An 18,614-nucleotide genomic window follows, 5' to 3' on the forward strand; every position below is an offset into this window, starting at 1 on the left:
GATTCTATGTCAGATTTTATATCGGAATCCAAAGTTAAGATCGAATTAAAGTTTGATTATTGTTTGTGTTTGTATTATCCTAGAATTTAAGAAAACATCATTTATATGATTATGTCAATAAAAAAAAAGTGTTTCACTTATCAAGATGCCGTGTTTCACATAACAAACATAAAACCGATCGTCATCTGAACAAAAACGATCATTCAAAATCAGAATAGTACCTGCAAGGAAAATATGAAACATGAATATTTAAACAAAAGAAAAATAGAAGTTGATCAAGAATTTACCCATGTGGTACAATAGAGGTTTAAGATACTTCACAAAATAGCAGCTATTACTTCATTATATTATGGGGGATAAGACAGCTATAGGTTTGCTTTTACCCAAAACTGTATATGCCTGCAAACAACGGTACTACGTCTATCCTGTCTTTTTGTTTCCTCAAAATATTTCCATGCAATGGAGTTTACCTTCAAACTTATAACTATTGTAAAATCCTGCTCTGTTATGCAGCATCAATTTGTGATGAAAAAAGAAAACTAGTTTTGCAGGTACAGCATGCGCTGCAGACTCACCCTCAGTCTTGATCTTAAGAGCAGTGCGGACTAATGCAAATAAGGTAGCATTAAACATTACGGTCCCATCACTGTTGAGGGGCATGTTCATTGCCACCAGTCTCTGCAACAGAATTCAGACCTCAGATTAGCATAGAGGCATGCAGGTACAAGGAAGATTTGTTTTTTTTCTGCAAAAGGGAGATTATGAGTTTTAAAAAACACACCTTACAGGCGACTCTGTGAGGACAGAGTTTGCCAAAGCCCAATGGAGGCTGGATCCTCCTCAATAGAGTGACCACATCAAGATGTTTTATCCTGCCCCTAACGAGACAGTATGTTGAGATGAAAGGCATCACAACAGGAGGCAATAGTTTTAATCAGAAATGATTGAAAATAATAAAAAAAAAAATCTTTGCGTGTTTTGGAAAAACATTAATAGGTGACATTTAACATTTTTTAAATATGACTCATATTTAAAAAAAAAGGATTATTTCTTCTTACTTAGCTTCAGGATCATATTCAGACCATATCCTTTTAAACTCATCCAGATGATGAGGGCCGAGGATGGACCAATCGCGGGTCAGGTAATCAAAGTTATCCATGATCACAGCTACAAACAGGTTGATGATCTGTAACAAAAACATGCAAGATTTTAGCATATTTCAAGTAATTACCTTTCTATGAAATCTGGTTGACTAGAAAGTCTGTGGTAAAAACATGAGCTGTCTTCAGCAGTACCAGGAAAGCACAGAGCATGTAGAAGCTGATAAAGTAGATTATAGCAAAGTTGCTGCCACATGTTCTCTCCTCTCCGGGGTTGTAGTCTGACTCGGAGTCACACAGCTTCCCCGGCAGACAGGCCAGCATGATCTCTTGCCATGCTTCCCCCGTGGCACACCTGGTATCAAATTAAAACAGCCACTTACAAAGAAACTAAACCACTGTATGTTTATATTTTTTTTCTGATGCTATTCCCCAAACAAGGATAAAAAATGTGCGAACCTGAAAAGCATCAGGACAGCTTGAGGAAACGTTTGGAAATTGTTGTTACGGTTGATTTGGGTTCCGTCGACCATTGCTATTTTTCCAAACACCTAAAAGCAAAATTCTGCGAGTAAGTTTTAAAACAACTATAGGAATAGAAATAGATACAGAAACAGGGAGCTTTATACATGCAAGTGTAAAGAATCCTAATATTTGCCAAAATGTTATCTATATGTCAGATACTATCACCTGCATTCCAATTACAGCATAGATGAAGAACAGCATGGCTATCAGGAGGGCAACATAGGGAAGAGCCTAGGAGGAAATGAAAAAGAAAAGTATTCCTTATTTTCTTTTTTACAATGTGTGTTTATTGGGGAATTACACAAAGTAAAGTTCAAAGAGTTTTTAGCAAATATTAAACAGACAAACTAATCTAATGATGTGAGGTCAGAGACAAAAGGTGCTGAGGTATTTATGCTAAGCTAAATCCAGTATTCAGGAATTTAGTGAAATCGGATTAAAAATTCTAATCTATAAAAAAATTCCAAATCTAAAAAGAATTATGTTTTTTAATTAAGCTAAATGTGGCTGCAAATCTGAGAAGCTATGTTTGGCTTTTACCAATAAAGTTGGAGCCATCATATTTTATGGTCAGATTGTTTTAATTTACCGTATGTGATAAAGTTTGAGTGTCGAGGTCCCGTTTGACATCATGGTTATTTATTTATTTTCTTTGACATGCAGATAATTGTCTCAGTTTTATCCAGAAGCTTGATAGAGCAGGAGTTTTAACAGAAAACAGGAAAGCTGAAAAAATAGTATGACCTTGTTCCATTGTCCTGTACAGTTAAAAATCTCTGACTGTCATGTAAAAATTTTTAAATAGTGGCTGTGTTTTGTCACTTATTATAAAGTTCTATATACACTCTGGACCACACACACATAAAGGATTGTTTATATATATATATATATATATATATATATATATATATATATATATATATATATATATATATATATATATATATATATATATATATATATATATATATAATAAATAGATTAGTAATCAAAGCAAGAGGTGGCAACTTTGAAGGACCTTGAATATAACACATATTTTCAGTTGTTTTACTGTACTTGTATATATATATATATATATATATATATATATATGTATATATATATATATATATATATATATATATATATATATATATATATATATATATATAGTTTTACTTGTGATCTGTTTTTTGTATTCACTTGGATTTGATGAACTTTTTATCTTTACACCAAGCATAAACAATGGTAACATTAGAAATATGCTATTATAGCACTGCAGGCTTCAAAACATCACCTGGAAAGACTTGATGAAGGTCCAAAGCAGAGTCCTGATTCCTTCACCTCTGCTCAGGAGTTTAACCAGCCGCATCACCCTGAACAGGCGGAAGAAGGTGATGGAGATGCGAGCGCTGTCCTCTGTGTTCTGGTTGCAAAGATTAACCAAGACACAAAAAACAAAACTGTGCATTACATGGAATGCAATATTTGGGGCTTTATATTAAACTTTAAGTCATGCACAGTGATGCATGCATCTCTCCAACATTTATGAATGAATTATATTAGATAAAAGCCAACACGGAGGTGGATCCAAACCCTGTTGATAATAACAGTCCCGCTTTACGACAACAACTAACCTGCATGCAGTCTTACTGAGGATTACACCCCATGGCATTAACAGACCTACATGGACAACACACATAGTTCATTAACATCTGATAACTGATTCTAAAACGGACAGGCTGCTCCAAAATAACACTAAATATACCTTAGTCAAAGATAAAGGGTTGTGTGTTGGAAAAACACAAATATGGAGCTCAGCCTAGCTTGAAGGTGTAAAGAGAAGTGGTCGGTAATCTGACTTTATACACTTTAACCTAGTTCCTATCATGCCATGCACCCGGACAAGATGAAAAACATGGTCAAACTAAAACTTAGACCAAAATACCACAAATCAGAAAGACCCAAAACAGGACTATGACGATACTGACAGTTCAAACACAAACCCTTCTGCATTCTTAAGTATTAACAACAAATTAAGGTTTAAAAAAGCATCGTATTGATTCAAGCAATCTCTTGACAAAAGTGTCACAACAGACCGATGTAGATGCTTTTTGCTTTTAGATGATAACAAAGGGATGAAGTTTTTGAATAGAAGAGGTGGGGCTTATCCTTACCCCTGGATCCTCTACCACCTTGACAACAGGAATGGCTGCCGACTTAAAACCAAAAGTCTATAATTATTCCAAGTTACAGCTGCACAGCTTCAAACCAATCTATACATTCTTTCACACTAACTTTGTTTTCGACAAGAATTACTGGCAGAAAATGTTTAAAATGTTTAAACCTCAAAGAACTTCTTCAGCAAAGTTAAGCTCTTCATGCAAATGTTTTACACTTCAGAGGTGACACCAAAAACATAACGGTGCCTTGTAAAATGATTCATTTCCCTTGAACTTTTTGTATATTGTTATTAAACACTTAAGTATATTTTATTGGAGTTTTAGACCAACATTAAACAAAATATAAAAAAGGGGGGAAAAAAGTATTTTTAATTATTCATAGAAGAGTAACTTGAAGGAAGCCATATAAAAAAAAGGCTGCTATAAAAAAAAAAACATCTGTTAGGAATCCAGGTTGAGTGGTCTGTTTGTGTGTTTCCTTCTCTTCACCACCAGGAGGTGCCCTGTCTTCGTTGGGCCTCCCTGCACACCTGCGGGACATTAGAGCATTATCTGGAGGAGTATTTGAGCAGTAGACTGTAACTACCTCGACGCCAGTGTTTGCCAGTTTTGGGTACTCTAGCCAAGCTGAGAGTAGCAGAGTCTAACCTGAGCTTTGTTTCTCTGAGACTTATGTTGTTTTTGTCTTTGTTCTTCGGCAGGAAGCCTTCCTGTAAAACTGGATACCTGGACCTTCTCACCCTGGAAGGAAAAACAGAGTACACACTGGGCAGGGGAAAACCTCCACATAATCCGTTCAAGTTCCCCTGGCAATTCAAGTGACAGTCCGCTACATTACTCCTCCAGTTCCAACGTTTGTCTACCTGTCCGCTCTCCAACGTGTTCCCTATTCTCCAGATAATCCCACACTGACTGGATTCAAGGATTGAATAGAGCGCCCTCAAACATGAGTCTCTCTCCAGCATAATTCTAACAGCAGCCTAAATTTCCAAGGTCCCTGAACTGATCTCTGTGATCTTCCCTTCTGACTTCCAGTTCTGGTTCACCAGTTCACTGAGTTCCGGACCCAATGCCAATTCTCACTACTACAAATAAACCTGTGGAAATTTTCTCCATATTCTCTGAGTGGTTTCTCTGCATGTGGGTCAGATTTGTTAAACCGATCATGACGTTTGTAGTCCGTATAAGGGACACAGCAAGCATTTGGAAGAACTTGATATGATCAGATAAAACTAAAATTCTTTTTTTGGCACTATTTGTAGGAGAAAAAAGAAAAAAAAACACTGGATTGAGCCGACCATGACAATTGGGAAAAGTGGTGTTAGCAGTTTTATGATAAGCTTTTCTTAACCATAGACAATAAATTCGGCAAAATACAATTCTGGAAAAATTTACCACTGGGAGCTGCAATGCACTTGGCCTTAATTCCATCAAAGGCAACAATGCTAATATACAGACAGAACTGCACTGGAAAGGAAAGGCGAATTGCACCAAAAGGTGTTTCTGCAAAGAATTGGCTGACCATGTGTCCACACAGTAATGTTTCAGATTTTCATCCCTGATGCAATTTTAAAACCATGTTACCTATTCTTACAATTGTACTCTACATTTGTAAATTCTGCAAACTCCAGCTAAAATAGACTAAAAATTGAGGTTATAATGTAACAATAAGTGAAAAAGTTCATGGGATATGAATAGCTTTGCAAGCCACTGGTTAAGACACATGCATACTAAAAGTCATGATTTAAAACAACTGGTAAGGAAAAAATGTCAGTCAGTCTTAACCCAGAGCAGAACTATGTCCTGCCTTTTTATAAACCGACCACGCTGTATCCTTCATGAATTGTAAGCATGCTCTCATGAAAACTTTCACTTGTCAATTAAATATCTTATAACATTTATTTCTGCATAAATAGATGTTATACATTATAACTTCTAACTGTTTGCTGCTGACATGTGTGTTCACTTTAAACAGTTTTAAACAAGTTGTGGACACGAGTAATGAACCAGGACGTGGAGCTGATTGCAGTAGAATGACTTAACAGTTTTATGAAGAAATTGTATACAGAAATCCTATTTACGTGCAACAAAGTTGAGCTGCATTCAAAGACAATAATCCTAAAGAAGTTTAGAACAACGAAAAACAAGAACTTTAAATAGATTTGCCAACCCTTTATTATAATCTCTATTTTCAAAATAGAGAATTTTATAAAATAGAGAATAGAATTTAAATAGATATTTATCTGTATGTTTATAAAATCTGTTGATACCTGTGGAAAATCCTAATGAAACATTTTGTATTCTTGAATGCAACTCTGACACTGAAGCGAAGCACTACAGCTGGAAAAACATAGAGAAGACATGTGAGAAATGACTACTTACATTGATCTCAGTGATGGCAATGTCAACCACGCTACCCACAACAATTAAGGCATCAAACGTGTTCCATGCATCAGCAAAATAGTTCTGCAAGCACAGGCAACAGAGACACACAGAAAAGAGGATAGAGAGAGACAAAAAGCAAGTCGAAAGAAAGTGTAAGAAAGAAAAGAAGCTTGACAGGTAGAAAGTACATTAAAACATTGAGTTATGATAAAAACAGAAAGAAAATGACAGCCTCCTGCAAGAGTTTAGTGGAACACAGGCTTTTAAAATTTAGCTATGGTCTTTCCAGTTCTTTTGATATATGTTAATAATACAATGTAAAATAATGGGCAGAAAGCACAACATCTTACAATCTGGCCTTTGCATCCTGACAAATAATAAAGAGTATATTTCTTTAGTAATAAGAAAGAATTTTCTTGAAGAAAGCAAGTTTTCCTAATAAATCAAACAATAAAGAAACAAATAAATACATAAAGCCCAACAACCTAAATCTTTAAAATGGTGATTCACTTGATCTGGAATGTTTAGATCTTCACTCTATGCTATTTTCTAACAGTTTATGAGCAACAATTTGTTTTTGTGAATGCATGCCATGCCTTTTGTTTTCCATGTAATTTTATCTCTTTAAATAGTCGGGACACTAAATGGTGCAGATTTGAAAATCCTTGCTAAATATAAGATGTGAGGTTTAAGCTGTTCAGTGGCCCGCTCTCTGAAAGCGCATAATATCAGTACAGTATTTTTAATTAAGATGTTTCTGTTGAAAAAGAACATGAATCCAACAGATAACTGACAGTGCTAATACAATGCTGTTGGTATTATCCAGTTTCCCTCTGAAGGTCCGGTAGGAGTCACATGAAGACTCACTAGTTTAGAAGTGTCAGCTTTCAGGCCAGAAACCACCAAACTGTGATACATTAATCACAACCAAGCACATTGAACTGTTAGAAAGAGCTGAGTCTTTTTATAAGGTTGTATGTTACACCTATGTACACAGGTCCAACATTATTTATAGTTTTTGTTTAGAGAGAGAACTTATTTCTATATATTATAACATCTACAATCGCTCTCTTCACAAAGAGCTACTTTTTTCCTTCTTCTGTATTGATTTACTATCAAAACTCTTGTCTCTATTCTATCAATAGGCTAAATTCAATGATCTGGGACTCACCTACATGCAGATGGCAAGTGTTGCTGAATGTGTAACTTTTTAACTATTGTGTAGAAGGCTTAAAAAAATTATAAATGAACAAAGGCAACCTGCAAAACTTTGTGGTCCAACAGGTCCAAATGAGCTCTACTTAATTTTCTTTTTCTCCTGCAATGATTAAACATGAATTTAAAGAGAATTTTAGGAGGAATGTGTGAGTTAAATAATTGATTATTTAATTAGTTAATGTAATTTAATTAGTCATCAAGTTGGATTGCTTATTGTATTAGAAGCAGGGCATTAAATACAAGTTTACACAAATAACAATTCAGTTTGTGTTTTTCTTTAGAAAAGTTAACTTTTTTTTAGAATAATTGTTTATAAATAAATTCTAAAAGGAGGACTATATTAATCTAAATCATATTTGGGTATCATAAGTATGGTGTTAATCATTTAAACGTTTGCTTCTGTTAATCGTCAACCAAAAAATCGGTCTCCTTAATCGTCTACAGACACAGAAATTGTATGCTTATGCACAGTTAAAGACTCTGACTCATTAAAAAGCTTTATCTTTACAGACTGACCCACACAAAGATAGGACAGGAAATAAAGGAAAGGAGAGGAGGAAGGAAAGTCTCTAAGGAAGGATCAAAAGGAGGAAAGCAGTAACGCCTTGATGAGCAGGAGGAAGGACTGACAGAGCTGTACATTCTGACATCTTTCTACCTGGCTGAGTATGATGTCGACTACACTGCCGATCACCACCAGAGCATCGAAGACGTTCCAGGGGTCACCGACATAGCCCTGAGTGTGGTGACATACACAGCCAGCGGGGGGGGAAGGGCACAAGGGGAAGCAGCATGAGGTATGAGGATTAGGCAAAGTAAGGGTTGACCATCAGAATATAGGAGGGTAGATATGATAAGGGATCTAAAAGGGAAAGTAAAAGGAAGTCAAGCGTTCAGAATAAGAAACTTACTCTGGGTTTGAAGGCAATGAGCTTTAGGATCATCTCCACAGTGAAAACTCCTGTGAAGACCATATTAAGGATGTCCATGGCATAGTTAAACAGATGAGACTGGCCATGGTGCTGAGGAGAGAGTGTATTCAAGTTGAAATCATTGCAACCATAAAAAAACTTGATCTGTTTTACTGAGATTTTATATAACAGTTAAACACAAACTAGCAAAGAATTTGATTAAGAGATCGTTTTCAGTTTTTACAACTTGCTTTTGGATTCAATTCCCTTTATTCTAATCTCTCTACTCAAATCCAATCTGGCAAAATACATAAGAAGTAAAGTAATTGGTAACCAAGAGCCCATCTGTGTGTGTTTTTTTTATTCTAATATGCAACCAGCTGTTTTGGGAGGCATTAGTGTCATGGTTCTGCCCTTGGTTTAGATTTCTTAGTTAGCTATAATTTGTCTCATTGTAGTTGTTTTCTATTGTATTTATGCTGTGTTGTGTTTTTTGTGTTGCTCTCTGTTGCCCCCTTGTGCCAGTCTCCTTTCCCCTAATTTCTAGTTGCTTCTATCAAAAACCTGCCTCCGTTAGCTTACTGTATTACTGCAGTCTTTGTTCTGTCCCATATATAATCTTCCTGTGCAGCTCATCAGTGCTGGTTTGTTGTCCTTACTTTGCTCCTTATGTGTGTTCTCCCTGACCTCTCCTGGTTTTTGTTTTTTTCTGTATTTTGTTCATGGATTTTGTTTCTGTTGCTGCTTTGTTTCATCCCTGCCTTCTTCTACTCTGTATTTGGGTCCACAACCACATCCACCACCTTTGACAAGCTGTACAGGGTTTTAAATAATGACATCCCACTCATCATGTGTTTTTACATTTTTGAAACATGTAAAACAGACTGCCAGGTTAAGATTATATGTGTTTAGGTAATGCAAACAGCTTACGGTGGCAGAAAACTAAAACTGTACTTCACCTTATTTACCATTTTCCACAATAAATCATGGATGCCTTTCTCCAGCAGAGATAAGGAAGCTGCAGAGTGCTTGGGACTCAGGGTAATCCTGAAAGATAATCTGGTAAAAGCTGCAAAGATCTGGTCAAAGGTTCCCTATGGACTCTTCTTACCCATGAGGTTACTGTACATCTAAAGGCAGTTGAGTTTATTGGATTTCATTTAAGAGTTTTAAACTAATCGGGGCTGAATACACATGCAGACTGAAACCTCCAGATGTTTATTTGTAAAAAGTTGTAGACCATGTAGCCTTTTCCTTTTTACTTCCCAAAGCGTCATTTTTTGATACTATCTATTAATTTAATCCCATTAAAAGAGAGCGATGTTAGCTGTATGTGACCACATTTGAATGAGTTCTATACTTAAGAAGGGTACAGTACAAGGAAAACTTACCTGAATAGCCAGACATAGCGTGTTGAGGATGATAAGGACAAACATGACGTACTCGAAGCCAGTAGAGTTGACCACATACCAGAATTTGTATTGGTAGGGGTTTTTGGGAATGTAGCGGCGCAGAGGACGAGCTTTTAGTGCATACTCCACACACTGACGCTGTGGTGTTGTTTTGGTTCCAACAAAAGAACAAATAGACAAACTCATGAAAGAAAACTCTTAAAGATTTGTAAATGTTTCTATAGCCCATCTCCTCCATGAGCCACCAACCTGGTTCTTGTCCAGCTCACAGTTCTTGTACTCCTTCTCTCCCTGTTCCTGAAAGGTAACAATGACGAAACCAACAAAGATGTTCATCATGAAGAAGGCAATGATGATAATGTAGATGATGAAGAAGATGGAGATCTCAATGCGGTAGTTGTAGATGGGGCCCATATTCTCCCTGTTAGAGTCGATGGCCTTGTACAGCAGACTGTGAGACACACAGGACCCAGTTACAACCTGTCTTTCTTCCTCATAAATCTATCGTATATCAATAATAACCTGCACATATTTAACAGGGTATTGACAAGCACAGAATGCTTTAATAAACCTGTTAATACTACAGTTATATACTTTAAATGACAATAATTCATTGAGCAATACTTACGTGGGCCATCCCTCAAAGGTGGAGACTGTGAACAGGGCCATCATGGCCATGAGGACGTTGTCAAAGTTAAAGTCGCTGTTGTACCAGATCCTCTCCTTCACCATGGGGAGGGCTGTGTCCCCATTGTTGTAAAGAATGTATGTTCCCCTACATTATAAAAATAGTAACACACAGAGGAAATACACAACCTGTCATGATCTTGGTAGTGATGACTGGCTTAATTGTTCATTACATTCACTTGTCTAACTCTGCCCGGTTTCTCAGTACTGCTTATCTGTTCCACCTGCTCCTGCCTCTATTTAAGCTGCTAAGTCCCAGCCATCAGTGCCAGATTATCTAGATTTTTCTTGCATAACTTATTGTGTTCTGATTGTCTGATCCTGACTTCTTTTGCTTTACAATTAATCAATTCCTTTAGACCTGTGAGCCTGACTGTCCCTGTCCTGATCTTTTTGCCTGACCTGGGTTCAGTCATCTGCTGGATTCTACTGTGGACTGAACCTGAATCTCTGGGCATGGACTGAACTGTTAGTGACTCGCATGTTCATAATCATCCTCTGTCAGATTATCGTTGTCACTGACCTGTGTTTCTCACCTGTAGAGATTCCTTCCTAGTTACTGAGATCCACAGCCTGTCATTTTAAATAAACTATTTTGAGTTATGTCACTATCTGTCTTGTGTTGAATTCTGGGTCCTACATTTTGAGCTCTGACACATCCAGTCATTTTTTTCTTATATTGTGCCACCAAGCAGAAAGACTTTGTTCTGATTGTTTGCAGTTGTCTAGGGAGGACTTTATGATTGTCTTATAAATTATTAATTTGAACTTTGGTTCTTTGACTCATTTGCTGTCCAGACCTTTAACTTGACCTTCACAACATGTGCAAGAGGTAAGTAAAGATATAATAAAGTAGACAACAAGCAGAAGAGAAATCAATAAATGCCAAGTCTAAAAAGAATTGTCTACAAATAAACAGCCATATCTTCAACATAAAGTCCTGAAAATTTTAATAGTTTTCTTTAATAAACCTGAGGATGAAGCTGGGCTTCTTGGAAGCAGAATACATAACATAGGACTGTTGAACAATCCGGCAAGAATGCTAGTAGTCACAAACTTGGAACCAGAAAGAAATGAGAACTAACTTGCAGTCCTCCGGGCTGGACTTTGCATCATCGGTGCATCGATAGAATTTACCCTAAAAAGGAGAAGGTAAAAAAACATGGAATTTATGTCAAATAATATACAAATATTACAAATTCTAGGCATATGCATAACATTGAGGTTTTGTACCTTGAAGAGCTGCACTCCAATACAAGCAAACATGAACTGCAGGAGTGTGGTGACAATCATGATGTTGCCGATGGTCCTGATGGCCACAAATACACACTGCACCACATGCTGCAAAGGGATGTAGTTATAAACTGTCAGTTCAAATACACAGAGCTGTATCAGAAACAAAGCCCCGGGCAGTCACAGAGGGGCTGAATTCACAGGGAGAACGGCACACATTCATGGAGAGAAACTCTCAGTCATGAAGCAACAGTGTTTGTTTTTTACCTTAAGTCCCTTGGCTCTGTTAATGGCCCTCAGTGGACGGAGAACTCGCAAAACACGAAGAATTTTCACCACTGATATAGCAGAGGACCTGAGGAGGGGGGGGGGAAACACACCCCTCTTAAATTCTTGAAAACAGCATTACATCTTTTTCATAATTATTCAACATGTTTTTCACATTCTGTTATTTTCAGGTCAAGCATCAACAATTTACAGTCTCAACCAAGTTCCTCTAGATAGAACCTTAGCTATCACTATTCTTGATTAAAAATAGAATGCAAATATATATATATATATATGTATATATACACACACATTTTTTTTTTTATCAACATAAATAACAGCACAGGATAGATTTACAGAGATAATATACCAACCCAAAAGCCTCCCTCCCCTCATCCCCTCATACTCATTCACATTTATTCACCCATTCATTCGTCCACAAATTACATTTTCAGAATAAACATTTGAGAATTTCCCAATGTTTTTTTATATTTTCTGGCTTCATCATTAGTTTCAACCATATAACTTTTCTTTTCTTATCTTTTTTTGTTTTTGTTTAATTTAATAAAAAAAAAAAAAAAATAATAAAAAACAATAAAAAAAATAAATACAAAAAACATACAACTTTCTAAAGTTAAAAAATGCTGAATAAATGTTTTAAAGAAATTAATACTATGTGAAAATCTATTTTTGGCTTTAAAGATACACCTTTTACCAAGTACAATAATTAAAGAAACTCTCCCAGTAAAACAGAAACCACATCAAGTTTCAGAAGGCAAATATGAATTTCCCCCTAAGGAATACAAAATAAGTTCTACCAAGAAGAGATGGATTGATGCTTACTGAATGCCAAAGGAAACGAGAGAAACGCCGACAACCAGCAGGTCCAATAGGTTGAAGTAATTTCTGCAGAACGCTCCTTTATGAAGAAAAGCTCCGAATGCTGTCATCTAAACAAATAGGACAAAATGTTACATAAATATTTTTTTTACAAACACAGAGCAGATGAAACAAAAGCTTGACTAAGGCTAGTTTCTAAACCAAAGTCTAAAAACCCAATGAAATATTTATATTTGTACAATTTCTTTTGTTAATTACAAAAGGTCGGATTTTTGAGCACGTCCATTTTAATTCCCAACCTTTTTTTGTCGGCTTTAGTTTGGAACTGCATTGTGTACTAAATGATTGAATCATCAATAACAGTATTAGGGCAGGTTTGAGGGAATATTTCACTGAGTTTTCAGCATTTAGTATAAATAGAAAAGACATGGTGCAGAACAATACATAAAGCATAGAATGACCACAGCGCTGAGCTTCTACCAGCTATACTGCTGGTCATATGGCTGAATGATGGCTACTACAATTTTCTTCTTTAAAAGAGATATGTCATCGGAAATGTCTCTGCTGGTAATAAAAATACACAATCAGGGAGGGGAAACTACAGCTCTGTATTTGCTGCCTCAATTTTTTTTCTCATTTCAGATCAAAACAAAAAAAAGATTCAAATCTCAGACCAAGATAACCAGAGTAAATAATACAACTAATACTTTGTTTTCAAATGAGGATTTGTTTCAGGAAATAACAGCACTGATTTGAATCATGCTTGGAAAAGACCATAAGTAAAGATATTGGTGAATTTTCTGTTACAAAAATAAAATATTGTCCATCCTTAAGGGAGACAACTCCTTTTTCAAGCAATTAGTGTTATGATCAGGATAGCTGAGGATAAGTAGAAGCTTTTTTTATCTTTATATCTAATGAAATAATCACAATCATAAATTGGTTTGCCCTGTGAAAGGTACTAAACCCTGACTGCTTACTGATCAGTGCAACTGAGTAAATGAGCCTCAGTGCAAAAGGGATTGGAGTGACTGCATGGCTGGAAATGTATAACAGAAGTTCAGTCCATTAAGTATTTACCTACACACTACTTTTCACTCTCTTTAAGGCCACACTGTTTGAAACCAATGATCTTCAGGCTATATATGTTATCTAAAAGCTATTACATTATGTTAATTAGCTTATTAGGAAGTGTATGTGTCACTCTTTGGTATTCTTTTACCAAAGATTATCACACAGTAAGAATCTCATACTGGTCTGTGCTTTTTCACATTAATAAAAAATGCATTCTAAAAGATTACATGAAATAAGCATGCATATACACACTCTGACAGACATGTGCACAGTAAACAATGCAAAGTATTGAGACATGACAAGGAGAGCAGAAGTCCTCAAATTCAATCACTACACAGACTAAGCCTACGACTGCAACACAGACAGATCCAACATCCTCTGACAGACTTTTAATCTACGGCCGTTACACAGAAGATTTACCTGATGCAAACATGCAGCGAGCAACAGGATGCGGGAAAGGACTAAATAGTAGCTGTGGTGTTTTCTGCGGTAATTATTGCAGGGTTTTGAATTATTGAGCTTATTGATCGGGTTATAACAAAAAAATAAAAGATTTGTGACTGCAGTAGCGCAGTGCTAGTAGTAGGTAGCACTGCTGCCTTGCAGCAAGAAGGTTCTGGAGCAAGAAGGTTCTGGGTTCAAATCCTGGATGGAGTTTGCATGTTCTCCCTGGGCATGTGTGGGTTCTCTCCGGGTACTCTGGCTTCCTCCCACAGTCCAAAAACATGACTGTTAGGTTAATTGGCTTCTCTAAATTGTCCTTAGGTGTGAGTGTGTGTGTGTGAATGGTTGTTTGTCCTGTGTGTCCCTGTGTTGCCCTGCGATGGACTGGCAACCTGTCCAGGGTGTACCCCGCCTCTCGCCCATTGACGGCTGGGGATAGGCACCAGCACCCCTCGTGACCCCAATTGGGACAAGCGTGTAAGATAATGGATGGATGGATGGATCTTTTTTCTATTGCACTATAAGTATATTATATATATATAATAAACATTTCTAATGTGAAAACATGGTTAAAACACATTTTTTAACCCTATCTTTAAAGAAAGACTGTAATGTTTGTAAGCCAAAAAGTAGTTTTACTTTGAAGTTCATCTTATTGCACAAGTGACACTTAGTTTTTTATCTTATATTTCTTGTAAAACAAATATAGCTTTAATATTTTTGGCAGCACGCTGTATTTTTTGGGTGTATCATAACTTATTTAAAGCTGAAATTCCCAGATATGTAAAAACGATGCAGTGAAAAAAGGTACTTTTTTCCTCCTATATTTCCTTAGATGCAAAGGAAAATTGAACAAACATACCATTGAAGCAAAAGTAAAAAAAAAGTAGTTTTATTTTATTAAATCAGCTAATTTTTGAAAGAAAATACCGACATAATTAAAAAAGTACAGTAAGAGGGGTTCTGTCCTAAAGTTTAAAAGCTAAAGGCTGGAAATGTGGCAAGAAAAATTTACAAATTTTGTAACCGCAGTGAGGACGACCTAAAGGAATCTCTAAAACCACAGCAAAGAGGTGCATCTTATAGTCGCCAAGTCTACTTTACAAGTAGAACTTTACTTTGAAAGACGAGAGAAAAACTTACATAAAACACATAACTCCACATCGTAGTGTTAGGACGACAAAAAAACGAGCAGGCAGCCATTCTTTCCTAACATTAAAAACGGTGGGAGGAATGACATTTGCAGCAAGCTCGAAAAATGCTGTCCAGGCAGCACAACAGTCGCCGTTGTTTACCTTAATAAGGATCTCAAATGTAAACATACTAGTGAAGACATAGTCTGCATAGCCTAGGATCTGAGAAGGCAATCAGAGTGACATAAGCACACAGGGTTACTGAAGCTCTACCCAACACAGCACAGCACAGCACACACAGAACATTTACCTTCAACAGGATCTCAACAGTAAAGATTGCGGTGAAAGCATAGTCAAAATAACCAAGTATCTGCAAAAAGCAATGCACAAGTTCAAGTCATTGCAGGTTAACATACATGAACTGATAAAAACTTTTAGCTGTAAGATAATGCAGCTTTAACACATAAAACAAACACAAATCTCTAGATAGTGCACCGGGTGATACCTGAATGTAAAATCTGCTTTTTTAAGGATAAAGCTTGGTTTTAGTGCACAAAAACGAAATGTTTTATGTGATGTCCTCCAGTCCCAAACCAAACCATCACCGACATGACAGCCTTGCAATTCCTCAACGGCTCTTCATTGTAAGCTCCTATCACACCTGTATACTGTCTTCCTCTCTATGTAATCATCCTATTAGGGCTGAAACTAATTATTTAGCAAATCAATTAATCTGTTGTTAAATTTTTCGCTTAATAATTGGAAAGCCAAAGGTTCCTTAAAAAAGATTTTTTACTTAATTGAACCAAGTGAAGCTAAAATGTTTGTACTTGTGGAGTTCTGCATAGCACATGTTAACAGACGGGTTTTTTTTTCATGGCATGGTTTAGAGTCTATATGCTCCAGTTTACTAAATTCAAATCCTTTACTTGATTAGTTGATCATTATTTAAATAATCGATTAATCATGATTAATCCGATTGTTTCAGCCCTACATCCTATCACGAATCCTTGCTTTCCATGAATTTAAAAAGTCAGAGAACTACCACAAATTATAGCTTTAATCATATCACATCCAGCTTTATCCTTCTGAATATTTCTTTCTGATAATCTATCTCTAAAATATCTGCATTTTTGGGGTGTTTCTGCTTCCAATCAACTCTTGGTTACTTATGCTGCTCTTGCAGGCGGTGATAATGTTGGCTTATTATTATTTAAGTAATGATTTTTGATGCATTTTAAGCCAAGTTTTCTCTTTGTTGCTTTATTATGACGTCCCTGTCTTTCACTGAGAGCTTCTCCATCTTGAACCACCATCACTTTTAACAGATGTGGGCATCAAGCGATAAGAAAAAGTTCATACAATGAGCAACTTTGGCATTCAAAGTGACAATGTTTAGTATATTGCAAAACTCTTGATTCTTAATACTTTGATGTCCCCACATCAGTCTTTTTTTCCCCTGATGATTTAAACGATCAGGACCATCCAACATTCAGGATGGCCATGTGCAGCTTGCTATGCTTTACAGTTATACAATTAACCAACATTTTCCCACTGAATAAGTATATTCATTCAGCTTGATTACACACGGCTAAAGTAGTATCTTTGGGGATTTATCAGAGGAGAGAAGATGAGAGCGTGAAAAAGTTCATTACAGGTTTTCTCAACTGAAGCAGTCATAACAAAAGAGTCATAATAATGTGTATATGTCTGACTCTGAGGATAGGCTTCATCCAAGCTGTGCTTCTCTTACTGTAGAGAAGTCCTCTGTGAAAAGACTGGTTAGCAGGGGTGAATCCCCTGTGCTTTAATTTGCACTTGGGAATCAGCCTCATACAGATTCCTGTTATTTTACGTACAATATTGCGAGCTGAGAAGTTGCGAATCGGGTCCTCTGCAGCCAGGGAAACAGAGCTGAGCATAATGAAGACCAGGATCAGGTTGGTAAAGATCTGGTGGTTGATGAGCTTATGGCAGAACACGCGAAACCTGTAGCAGCAAAGAGAAAAACATGATCACAACAGGTCACATGTAAGCTTTTCTTTTTCTCTGCTGTATTGACGGATTTCAGGATGTTTTTTTTTTATGACTTCAGTCCCTTTGAACAGAGAAACCGGCTCTGATCTGAAAAGACAACATCAGACTCACGGGTTGGTGCTGCTGAAGATGAAAAACGCGCTGCCCTCTGGGATGGGTGGGGTCTTCTCTTTCATGGTGAGTTCAGAGAGCCGCTGGGACCGGAGCCCCGCCGAGGCTTCAGGAAGGTTCCCATTGTTATCATCATCATCTTCATCACCGCCTGTGAAACAGTTTTTCACTGTCATCACAGTGTCAGTTGTTTGCAATGCATTAAAACTACCCAAACCAAAAAATATACAAAGAAAAAGTATAATTTTCTCATTACACTGATCATATTGCAAAAACAAACATGTATCTATTTTCTTTTCCATCTGTTTATTTCAGTTAAACTATTTTATATTCCTTATTTTTTATTCAGATTATTGTACATTTTGATATAAAAGCTTTTTTGCTTGTCAATCCTGATATCCTCACTAACATGTATCATATTCTAATACTTTTCTTGTTTTTGTCTTTATGCATAAAGTCAAAATTTTAAGGGTTTTTAAAGCTGCAAATGTAGTTTCTGTCTAATGTGATTAAAGTAACATTAAATAAACCTGCACTAAGAAATATTTCAAACCAAGCAGTGATATAAAGACATAGACAAATGTTTCTGGTGGTCTCTGAAAGCTGTGCTCTAATGTAAAATAAATATTTTGTCTCATAAAAGTATAGACACCTATTACTTAAACATTCCTACACTTTTTCCACAGTTGTTTTTAAACTCAGCCCATTTAAGGCATTTAAGGCTTTAAGGTAATTTACCTGGTGAATCAACAGCAGGATATGACTCTTTGTCTCCCTCTAGCAACGCTTCTGTTGGCATCTAAATAAAATTTGGACATTTATTATTCAAAAATTAATAACATTTCCTCTGATAAAGTGAAAAAGGGCAGATTTAATAGAAGAGTGTGATGATTTGGTAATAAGATCGACCTTTGTTTCACCATCTTCTGTTATTTCATTTCTCTTCTCTGTATTTATGTCCCTGTTGACAAAATGAAAGCTCAGAGTAAGTAACAAAACAAGGAGCTGTCTTGCAGCTGGATGGATCTTAAATTAAAAATGGATACAGTAAAATAGGTCAATTGAAAGGGCTGCG

At 36.4% G+C, this 18,614-nt stretch overlaps 1 protein-coding gene across 3 annotated transcripts in view; it reads right to left on the minus strand.

Moving 5' to 3' along the window:
* cacna1db (calcium channel, voltage-dependent, L type, alpha 1D subunit, b) overlaps positions 1-18,614 on the minus strand; it is a 107,997-nt gene that overhangs the window by 20,444 nt on the left and 68,939 nt on the right. For all 3 annotated transcript variants that reach the window (XM_038294020.1, XM_038294021.1, XM_038294022.1), the window contains 24 exons: positions 18,449-18,500; positions 18,278-18,338; positions 17,540-17,690; positions 17,251-17,380; positions 15,702-15,761; positions 15,554-15,613; positions 12,744-12,850; positions 11,901-11,988; positions 11,634-11,741; positions 11,486-11,538; positions 10,342-10,488; positions 9,963-10,164; positions 9,693-9,851; positions 8,302-8,412; positions 8,049-8,126; positions 6,170-6,253; positions 3,782-3,823; positions 2,902-3,030; positions 1,791-1,856; positions 1,560-1,651; positions 1,296-1,455; positions 1,059-1,186; positions 782-878; positions 576-678 (listed from right to left, as the gene is read on the minus strand). In XM_038294020.1, the coding sequence (XP_038149948.1) occupies positions 576-678; positions 782-878; positions 1,059-1,186; positions 1,296-1,455; positions 1,560-1,651; positions 1,791-1,856; positions 2,902-3,030; positions 3,782-3,823; positions 6,170-6,253; positions 8,049-8,126; positions 8,302-8,412; positions 9,693-9,851; positions 9,963-10,164; positions 10,342-10,488; positions 11,486-11,538; positions 11,634-11,741; positions 11,901-11,988; positions 12,744-12,850; positions 15,554-15,613; positions 15,702-15,761; positions 17,251-17,380; positions 17,540-17,690; positions 18,278-18,338; positions 18,449-18,500 (2,468 nt within the window). The remainder of the gene's footprint in view (positions 1-575; positions 679-781; positions 879-1,058; positions 1,187-1,295; positions 1,456-1,559; positions 1,652-1,790; positions 1,857-2,901; positions 3,031-3,781; positions 3,824-6,169; positions 6,254-8,048; positions 8,127-8,301; positions 8,413-9,692; positions 9,852-9,962; positions 10,165-10,341; positions 10,489-11,485; positions 11,539-11,633; positions 11,742-11,900; positions 11,989-12,743; positions 12,851-15,553; positions 15,614-15,701; positions 15,762-17,250; positions 17,381-17,539; positions 17,691-18,277; positions 18,339-18,448; positions 18,501-18,614) is intronic.

The sequence above is a fragment of the Cyprinodon tularosa genome, unplaced genomic scaffold (genome assembly GCF_016077235.1).
Source record: "Cyprinodon tularosa strain WSP-4 unplaced genomic scaffold, ASM1607723v1 ctg333, whole genome shotgun sequence".
Classification (NCBI taxonomy): domain Eukaryota; kingdom Metazoa; phylum Chordata; class Actinopteri; order Cyprinodontiformes; family Cyprinodontidae; genus Cyprinodon; species Cyprinodon tularosa.